Here is a 10,839-nt window from a genome sequence, read left to right as displayed (position 1 = left end):
CAATCTAACTTAAACCAATAATTTACCAACAAAATTTATCTCAAATTTTATATTGCCTATGCAATATAAATACTACTCTCAAGTTGTTCTTTCTTCATTTTGAATACCAATCCCAAGTGTTTCCTTCTCATTCTAAATCCATAAATATCATATATTCTAAATCCTAATCTCCCATCAAGATCATGAACCTGGTTTTGCTCTGATACCACTTTTGTCACGCCCCGCGCCCGGGGTCGGGTGACATCGCCGTTGTTTTCAAATAAAATTCAAAAACAATCAGGCTCTTAGTCCAGAATTTAACTAAAATCAGTATATTTCATGAGTAAATTCCAAAATTAAATATTTTGTACAACTCAAAACTCCCAAATAAGGAATAAAATTTGCGAAAACGTCTTACAACTTAAAAATAACGATAAAAGCTCAAAAATATCTTCATCGCCATCTCCAAAGCATGTCTTGTACTTTCTCCTCTAATTGTTCTTCGGTACCATCTGAGAGGAAAATTAAGGGGTGAGTGTTTTGGAAAACACTCAGCAAGTGGGGGCCGATCGATCATATTTATATATATATATTTATTTATTTCAAAACTCATAGCATAATTCAAAGCGTAAACATTTCATATCATGTCTCAACTTAACATAGCATAAACATCATCATAACATAATTGACATGACATAACATAGCATAACATAACTTTGGCCAGACACCGAAATTTCTCTCATTATACGTGGCTAACTGATCAGTCCCCTATATGTAATCTCTCTAAGGGGTGAGGTCATAGAACTGTTATTATACCCACCGTATCAGGGCCATAACATAACATGATTCGGAAATTCTCTTTTCACTCCTAATTCGAGCCATAACAGTGTCAAAACATATTTTCAGCAAAAGATTATCATGAACAATATTAAATAACAAAATTCCAACGATTAACATGAGCGATCGAATTTTTAAAACATACATATAATTTTAAAACATAAGCCCACTTACAAATTTATTGGTGCGAAAATCAATAACTTGACGAACAAAACTTGGATCAAAAACCTTCTGAAGCAATTCTCGAATATTCAGAATGGACTTTCTCGAAAAATTGGCAAATTACTTGGAATTTCTCAAACACTTGCCTTCCCAAATTCCTAGACTAACTCCACGTATCTTTGAAGAGTGAATGGACAAATCTTTGACTCTAATGATAGCCTATTTCTCGAAATTCAGGAGAAAAAATTGGCTGAATTCTTGACTTAATTTTCTAGGCTTCCTATCGAAAATATGGAGAGGAAATAGAGAATTTTAGTGTGATTTTTTCTTAAGCTATGAGCCTCTATTTATAGGCACTCAAAAAAATAAGCTTAAGATAGAAAAAATCTTGATATTTCAAGTTTGTATAAAATTTTAATTTCTCGAGATTCGTTTCCCTATAAATCTAAATCACTTACCTTATTTGTATACTAATTATCTCAAATTAATAAAATATGAATATATACTCTATCTCCAAAATTATCTCGGAATATATAATTATACCACGAATTAAAATATAAATTCTAAAAATAATGGGTTTCACAGCAAGGACAGTCGATTATAATTGTTCATCACAGCGCAAGCATGTTGGATCGTTAATGAGGTGTCTTCGGTGGAGTTCTCCTTTTGTTGGAAGAAAACCCAAGCAGGCTCTCCAAATAAAATGCTTGACTTTTGATGGATCTTGAGGTTCCATATACAGTATTTTCCACCACCAGCTCAAATTGTCCTCGGAGGAGCTTGACGTCTCTTGGCACAAGTGACACAACTACTATACATTCCAACCTTGTACACAAATCGCACAGTGAAGTTTCCGTTTCTTTCAAAGTGCCATGGCCAGCCATTTTCCGGTTTGCATAGCATTTAGTGACATTTGTCTCTTTTCTTATATAATATTATAAGCTCTCATATTTAGGCATTGTGTGCATATCCATTTGATTTTTTTATGCTATATATTCTATATGCATAAGTACTTTTGGTAGCAAAATTTTTAAAATAAATTGTTTTTGCCCTTTAGCGAGTTTATTAGATTTTTTTTACATAAATTTATTTTTTCACACACAAAAAAAAAGTTTAGCATGCTCTCGTGTATTAATAAAAAAACACTATTTTTTTGTGCAGACACACGCATGTACGTGTGCACAGAGAAACTAAAATATAACTATCTATATTATCTTCATAACATTATATATTTTATAATATAAAACATATCGATATTTTAAGTTATTTAAAATAATTTATCAAAAAACTTTAATTACTCATTTTTAAAATAAGATAAGACAAATATTGTCACCAAATGTGTGTGGAGTAAGTCTTTTGTGATACGGTTTCACGAAATTTTTTTCGTGAGACGGTTCAACTTACCCATTTTTACAATAAAAAGTAATATTTTGCCATAAAAATTGATATTTTTTTCATGAGTGATCCAAATATGATATCATCTCACGAAATTAATCCATGAGACCGTCTCACAGGAATTTTTGTGATGTAGTTATTATTTATTTATCTTGACATCAATATCTCTCACGCGTTGTGTGCTTATATAATTTAATAATTATTAAATACGGTACTTTTTTCATTTCAAATTAATGATTTTTTTCATATTTATAATTAAGATAATATAACAATCTAAAATTTTAATAATATAAATAAATATATGATTTGATTAAAAATATAGATGATTTCAAAATTTAAAAGTAGATAGGATATTATAATAATAAATAAATGCAAAGAAACTAATTACTACAAACACTTTAACTTTATTAACATATTATATATATATATATTATATAGACAAAAATATAATGATAATTTTCATTCTGATTATATCAATGAGTCCGTTTGGTTTGAAAAGTTGAGAGGATAAAAACACTTTTTTTTTAAAAATAATTTTCTTAAAATTTTTGAGTTTGGTTACAAATGACATTTTAAGAAAGCACTTAACAAATTGCTTTTTTAATATCTATAATTTCTAGCTTTTTTGAGTTTTTGCTTCATATTTGAAAATTGAAATAAAAATATTTTTTTAATATTTATCCAAACGTTAACATTGTTTCTGATTTTTTAAATAAAAACACTTTAAAAAGCTGAACTTATTTAAGTTTTTTTTAAAAAAATTCAGCTTCGGTATCCAAACTGGCTCAATAGCTCTCTAATTACATACTAGCGTCTCTTGAACGTAACGTGATGTATATATAAAATTTTTGTGTAATTAATTTTTATGTTATTTGAGGATTGAAATTGTAAGGCCCGAAAATATTAAGTTCTTAATGACGGGATTTAAGATTTAAATTCCGGATATGAGAAGGTATTTATTTGAAGAAGTTACGAAATTAGAAATTTCAATTTCGGGTCAGAGGATTTTCGGATTTTAAGATTTTATTATTCGAAATTCTTAAATTAAAAGATTAAAAATATTTGCAATTGATATTTATGGAATTTAAGATGTGAATTCCAAGATGATTAATATCAAGAATGAATTTGGAGGATGAAATCTGAGAAAGGGCCAATTTGCAAATATTGAGCAATTCAGGGACTAAAATGCGATAATGTCTGAAATAATTTAATTTTAATTCAAGAATATTTAATTTGAGAATATTTAGAGTTTAGACTTGAATTCTAATATTCTTAAATTATTTAGGATTGAAATTGATTGAAATTGAATTAAATCTCTTGTCTGGGGACTGAATTGCAATTAGGACAAAGTTCAGGGGCCAAAATGCAAATAAGGCTATATATATCACAATTCCCACTTGTTTTTCATCAGATTAACGTGAGGAATCAGGGAAAAGATCAGAAAACCCTTCACGCCATTTTTGACTTCTTTTAAGCTCCGATATCTTTCAATCCGCCCGGTAGAATTTTTGATTGATCGTATATTTGCGATCACAGCTCCGAGTGCTACTTTTTGACGTAAGTTTTATGAAGTTCTACCATGTTTGAATTTTAAGTTGTTGTTAGACTTAAGATTTGATTGTATAAACATGTTCTAGTATATACGACGATAGTATATCTAAGACGGATCGAGAAAAGATCGTCGTTTGGACATGTTTTGGAATATTGAAAGATTTTTCGAAAATCTGATTTTGTTAGGAGATGATGTTCACGTTTTATGCTGCTGAAATTGGTGATAATATATGCTGGACATGATTGAAATATTGATGTTTAAGCTTTTGTAACGATCGAAATCGTATCGTTACGCCGCCGGTTCAAGATTTTGAATTGTTATGCATTCTAAATGTCTAGAGCTCATCTTCAAGATTAATTGTGGATGAATGGAATATGATATTATGTTTAGAATGAAGATATAATTATATTTGTATCGAAAGATTTATCGAACTCGAATAGTTGCGACATAGGTTTGAATTGTGATTGTATTAGCAAGATTTGAACTGAATAAGCTTTAAAGAAACATCGATTCAGATTGGAAATTGATGTTTAGCTATGTGATACATTATTTCAGATTTGAATTGAAGCTTATCGAAGTTGAATTGATGAGTTCGAGTTTGTATGACTTGAAGTGTTTGAAGTTGAATCAAGAATACCTTCAAGTAGCACTGATTGAAATGAGCAGAATTTGATGACAGAGTGTCAGCTATTTGAATCAGAAATGCAGGTATGAATAGACATCAATAGATGGGCAGAATAACTCGAGCTTGTTTTGCTTATCGAGTTGCCTAAAATCACATACTTGTCTATTTGTATATATGTTATGGTTGAAGTTTACATAAATGGGATAGATTATTCAAGATAGCCATTTTCTTGAATTTCTCAGAACATTTATGTAAATGTTTACCTGTTTAAGTTGATTTGTAGTATTTTCTGTATTGAACATGTTTTACATGTTTTATGAGATGCTTGCAGATTTATTGTTATCTTTATGTGATTAGCTGCTTTGTTTTGCTTAGTTGGTTTATTGAGCAAGTGTTCAAGGTGTTTTATAGCTTTTAATGCATACAGCTTATGTTGCATTCATCTTGAACTCCAGCCTAAATTAGCACAGAGGGCAGCCATCGCCTAGAGTGCATATGACGTTTGGAGAGCTGTAGTGAGTGGCATGGAATGTAGATTTATTTCCAGAGTCAGCTTGACTCATGGCACGGATTATGGATTTATGTTCAGAGCCAGAAGACTCACTATAGTTGCACCAAAGTCAGAGGAGTAAAATACTTGATGCTGCCTCGAATGCGAGTGTCGGTAGTTTGAGAGCTATTTTATTCCTCGGGATCCCAAAGAACCAAGCTTTATTGGTATCAGCTTTGCTAGCCTATTCCTTGGCACATGCATTGTATTTATGCATTAACCTAGAGACTTCTATGGTTTAGATTATGCGTTTATAAATGCTAGCATGTTATGTTAATTCAAGATGTGAATTAGTTATATGTTTAAATGATGTATATGCATGCTATTTATACTGAGATTTATTCTCACCGGAGCTATCCGGTTGTTGCTTTGTTTGTATGTGTGCATTGCATCAGGTTGGGGGCATGATCAAGCTAGAGTTGGCTTGGATAGCAGCAAGAACAGTTTTAGCAAGTGAGGACTCGGGTTTTAAGTAGATGAAATGTATTGTATGCCAACATGTTAGAGTACAGAGATCTTATACATGTTGTTAGTTGATAAATCCTATTTTATATTCTCTTGAATTGATGTATTTATGAGATAGGATTTATTTGCCAATGCATGTATATTAATTGACAGCCTTTTTGATGCAGCAGATTTCCAGTATTTTGGAGCCCGCTCGATCGGTTAATATCGACGGATCGAGCGAGGCCTTATTTTGCAAAACAGAGGTTGAGCTTTTTGTTGCTCGCTCGATCGGTAACATTTCACCGATCGAGCGAGGCCATTTTTGTTCAGACCCGAGAGCAGAATATTTTGGCTCGCTCGATCGGGCAAGTTTTACCGATTGAGCGAGGGGCTCATTTTAAAAAAAAAAAAAAAATTTTAGCTCTTGGTTTGAATATTCTTTTATGCTATGATTAATTGTTTATTAATCGTTTATTGCCCTAAGATGAGATTAGCAACCCGAGGTCCCCACAGAAATGATGAATCAAATACTCAAAATTTTAGATTAAGATAAGAGAAAATTTTAAAAAAAAATAAAATGAGATAAAATATGATGATAATAATATAGGTAGATAGTGATTATAGATATACAATTTTGCTATCCTGCCCACTCACCGTGCCCACCATGAGGTGGCACTCAACTATTGGATGTGATGAATTGTGCGTCCAATAGTTGAGTGTCACCTCATGGTGGGCACATTAGGTGGGCACGGTGGGTGAGCAGGATAGCAAAATTTTATAGATATATAAGAACAAAGATAGATTATAGAATTAAAATTCCCTTTTATTTCTACTTTGACATAAAAAAAAATTTAGAATAACATAATTTTCTACTTTAACATAATTTTTTTGAGAATAACTTTAGTATAGAAAGAAAAGGGAAAAGGTGTTAATTAAAATTTAAAAAAAGAAAATGAAATGTGTTTCCACCTTTCTAACACACACGGCTTTGGTGTATTTATAAGCACAGCACACACTCTTCGTGCTCTCCGCCACCCTCTTCTCAAAGTTTCAGATCCATTCTTTTCTCTTACCTTCGATCCCATCAGAAAAATGGCATCTTTCTCTGCTTCTTCTGTCTCATTCGGATCCGTTTCTTGCCCATTCAAGCAGAAGCAGGTTACAGTCTTTATGATCTCTCGTGTTTTAGCATTTTTTGTGCGTTTTGGTTTTTTTTTTTGGTCGAAATTTGATAGTTTTTTGTGGGGTTCTTGGTTCGTTTTTATGTTAGGCTCTATGTTGGTGGGAAATATTGGTGATCTCGGTGTCTTTGTGATGATTGTTTGCTGTTTCTTGACTAAAAAAATCTGATCTTTTTGTAAGTGGGTGCATGTAAGTTTTATTTCTGATCTTTAATCCTGTTGTTTTTTTAATTGATTTTCTGGTTAAATATTTGATCTTTTTAACGGGCTTTGAATTTGAACCATTAATTACACTCCTGGATTAAATCTTTAGCTGTTACTGTTGTATAATGCTGTAAAAATGTTAGATTTTGTTGTGTAATAGGTTGCTTTAGCTCTCGCTTCTTGTATGTAAAATGAAAATCTAATGAAATCCTAAATTGGGTCTGAATTTCGATGTGATTTATTGATCTCCAACAAGAAATTCATGGTAATGATTTTCAAGTTTCTGGCTATAAGTTTGATTTCCGAGATTTAAAAAAACTATCAAGGGAATTAAGTTGGCTAATGTGTTTTGGATCAAATACGTTAGTATGAGTTCCTTTTATTTGGTTGCTTATATGCAGGGTTTTTTTTTTTCATTATCATGTTCCTCATTCCTCAATCATCTTACATTTGTGCATGTGTAATTGATGCATGATAACTCCTGAATGTCAAAGTAGTTTTATCTATGATATGAAAATTATGAGGTTGTGATTTTAATAATGACCTTTTGTATTATCAGCTGAAATTCATGATGATTCGAGTCTGCTTTAGTGCTATAAAAGGAGATTGCATGAAATGATGCAACCATTTTTGTTTGAAAATGCATCTCCATCAAGCTTTCTTTAACGGATATAACGACTTAGCCAATTAATGTTGAGGAGTTTTAAATGTTGAAAGATTTACTGTAAAGATATTTTAATTCAAGGTTTTTATTTCTTGTATCTTAAGATATTGCAAATGTGCAGGTTTCAAATTTGAGAAGGGCTTCATTTTCATTCAATGGAAAGGGCTTCCCATCTCTTAGATCACAGCCACCTCGTTTCCGAGTTTCCTGTGCTGTATGTTTCATTATCATCATAATTGTTGTTCTTTACTGGTTTAGCATCTCACATCTTGCTGATGCGATGTTCTTGTCATTTAATCTTAAGCTTGTTGACTAATGTTGTATTACTGAGAATTCAGAAGGCAAAAACACCCCGCGTTTAATTCAAACATCATTACGAGGGAATTACAATTTGGGATGTATCAGATGTCATAAAGATGCATAATTAATCACTGACGATTTCAAGAGGAGGGGAGTTAAACATGAGTAACAGTATCCCTAAGGTTTGGCGTGGATTGATGTATTTGAATTGATGGGTTTCAATAGTAATTGTGGTGGATTTCAAATCCATCCAAGATGGCCTTAATTAAATCTCTATTTCCAAATCAAATCCGTCAATCCAAGCACAACATGAGATTCCCGATAAACTTTTACTCGTAAACTATAGATTACATGAGCTCATCTCTCTAAAAAAACACTTTTTGCACCTTTAGGCCTGTGCACAAAAATACCCTTGTTTTTTCCAGGAAAACTAGGAATAACCTTATAGCAATAAAAGTTCAATTTCATGCTTTCTTGATTTTTCTTAGTTTGATATTTCTGCTGCTTGAAAGTATTGCTTATTAATTATTATTATTATTAGATTTATCATCAATTCAAAAGTTCTTTATTTTAATTTTCAAGTGTAACTTCTTAAATTATCTCCACGACCATGATTCTCAAGGATAATGCATGTGCGTGTTCCAAGTATATATGTGTGTGTGTTTGTATTTGTTCGAGGGTTTGTTTGTAGGTATCCTTCAAACCTGTGGAGATCGAAAGTGTCTTTTCTTTGTTGCATTGTCATACTGCATGTCGTTCCAATTTCATTTTGTGATAACAAGCCTTGATGTTCCCCTCCATCAGGCTAAACCAGAAACAGTGGACAAAGTCTGTGAGATTGTAAGGAAGCAACTGGCGCTTGCTGCTGATCGTGAAGTCTGTGGTGAGTCAAAGTTTGCGACACTTGGTGCTGATTCACTTGACACGGTAATTCCTTTGCTGTTATTAGTTATTACAATTAAAAAAGGTGTATGCATGTGCCGCGAAACCCTGGAATGACAACCTTATGGGCTGAAAATTTAAGGGTGCCAAGCACAATCATAGTGATGGAAGTTGAGTATTAGTCCTTCATACAGTAATATCCAAACATTAAGATCCAAAAATGTTTTGTTACATGTACTGATGTGCTGGATGCCATCAAATACCACTGTGAATAAATTCTCCAATCTTTCACAAAACCGTTTCATTAGTTTTGCATTCATACCAGCTTTGCACTTAGATACATTGTCTGCGATTGGCACATTTATTTACCATTTACACATAACTTGACCAATGACAATTAGTCGTGATAACCAATGGCTTCGAAACTGTACTTCACTTAGGTTGAGATTGTGATGGGACTGGAAGAAGCGTTCGGGATCAGCGTGGAGGAAGAAAGTGCTCAGAGTATCACTACCGTTCAAGAAGCAGCCGATATGATCGAGAAACTCTTGGAGAAGTGCTAGGAAAGTTCCTTAGGAACATATATTTATTTCCCGTGGTATTGTTGAGAATACATGCCTCTTGTTTGATTTCTCCGGACGAACTCTGGCTTGTTTTGTTTTCTTCTTCTTGTTGGACTTGGATTCCGCTATATAATTTATTCTTATATAAGATATTTTAGTCTAGTGTGTTCTTGCAGTTGTTCAACTAATTTTAAGGTTTTCTGGGTATGCTAAGATGGGTGTTATCGTTGATCCGTCCACCTGCTTGCGTATACAAAGTATACATTCCTGCATCACTTGATTGAAAAGCTCAAATCTGGATGCGTTTCTATGGATTTCAAATCCATGGATATCGATGGAATTCTATTTACTTATTTACTCTATAGTTCTTTAGTTATATAAATCTGAATGAATTTTAAATGACATCATTTTTGGGTGAAAATGAGATTCATCTTAATTAACATATCATACTACAAAAATATGAAATTGATGAATATTTGTCTAAGCAGAAATTGACGAATATTTGTCTAAGCAGATAAAATACATTTTACTTCCATTCAAGAGCAATTTAATATTTTTTAGGCCAAAATTTTCAATTTTTTTTGTACTATGGCTATTTTGTTAATATGTCTGGTTATTATTATGAATTTGTTTGCACCACTTGATTGAAGTGTAAAATAAACTTCTGTTCTCGAGGAAGATGTGTTGGCGTGGGAGCGAATGCCCGTAAAAACGAAAATCGCCCCCTAGCAGGGGCAAATATTTCGAACATAATGGATTATCTTGCTTAAACTGACTTATTTTTGCCAAATTGGAATGAATTTCGAGTTTTATTTAATTAATCAAAAAACAATAGAAATTATCTTTTTGAGTACATATAAATCATTTTCTTAGTTAGAGAGCAGCAAAAAATTTTAGAAAAGAGAGAAAATTATCATATCTATAGATGGTGAAAAAGTTGCGGATTTTACAACTTTTTCCATCGTATAAACTAAAATAGACACAAACTTTAAGTCATCATCAAATAAATAAAAAATATATTTGCACAAAAAAGTAGATATAAACTTTAACGCATCATTGGATGAAAGAAAAACTATACTAGCACCTACTAAAATAGCATGTGAAATTGCACAAAAAAGCAGAGATCTTGTGAAAAGTGAAAATAGGATAATTTTCTTATAATTTATTTTTATAAGCTTAAAGAAACATGAGGGATAATATATTAATATACACAACTTCTCAAAAAATAAAATATTAATACATAATAAATATTTAAATAATATAATATAATAACCAAGATCATATATGACTAATGGTGGCCTCTGTTGGCTCAAGTCAAATAGAGTGGGAAAGCTAATTATTATACAAAGCAATGAGAGACAGCTTATAGTGCAACACAGTCACCTGATACAATCATGTGCACTTTGAAGATTTATTGCGGAGATTTACAGAACTGCCCTTTTTCATGTGCCACTTTATGCATAAACAATAGCCTCCAGCTAAGTAATCAGCAAAGTTA

The 10,839-nt window shown here is 32.0% G+C and overlaps 1 protein-coding gene across 1 annotated transcript; it reads left to right on the top strand.

Annotated features, from left to right (window-relative positions):
- Positions 1-6,546: 6,546 nt before the first annotated feature.
- Positions 6,547-9,503, top strand: LOC140890872 (acyl carrier protein 1, chloroplastic-like). Its single transcript, XM_073299008.1, has 4 exons — positions 6,547-6,705; positions 7,718-7,810; positions 8,701-8,823; positions 9,219-9,503. The coding sequence occupies exons 1-4, from the start codon at positions 6,640-6,642 to the stop codon at positions 9,339-9,341; spliced, it is 405 nt and encodes a 134-aa protein (XP_073155109.1). The 5' UTR covers positions 6,547-6,639; the 3' UTR covers positions 9,342-9,503.
- The last annotated feature ends 1,336 nt before the right edge of the window (positions 9,504-10,839 follow it).

The sequence above is a fragment of the Henckelia pumila genome, chromosome 1 (assembly GCF_033568475.1).
Source record: "Henckelia pumila isolate YLH828 chromosome 1, ASM3356847v2, whole genome shotgun sequence".
Taxonomy (NCBI): Eukaryota; Viridiplantae; Streptophyta; class Magnoliopsida; order Lamiales; family Gesneriaceae; genus Henckelia; species Henckelia pumila.
The sequence above is the reverse complement of the archived record's forward strand: the minus strand, read 5'-3'. Positions and strand labels throughout refer to the sequence as shown.

What these genes read in the sequence shown, in the direction of transcription:
- LOC140890872 (XM_073299008.1), top strand. Translation starts at nt 6,640, where the DNA reads ATGGCATCTTTCTCTGCTTCTTCTGTCTCATTCGGATCCGTTTCTTGC. An exon ending in GTTTCCGAGTTTCCTGTGCT is followed by an intron (nt 7,811 to 8,700) that starts GTATGTTTCATT and finishes CCCCTCCATCAG; the next exon opens with GCTAAACCAGAAACAGTGGA. An exon ending in GTGCTGATTCACTTGACACG is followed by an intron (nt 8,824 to 9,218) that starts GTAATTCCTTTG and finishes TACTTCACTTAG; the next exon opens with GTTGAGATTGTGATGGGACT.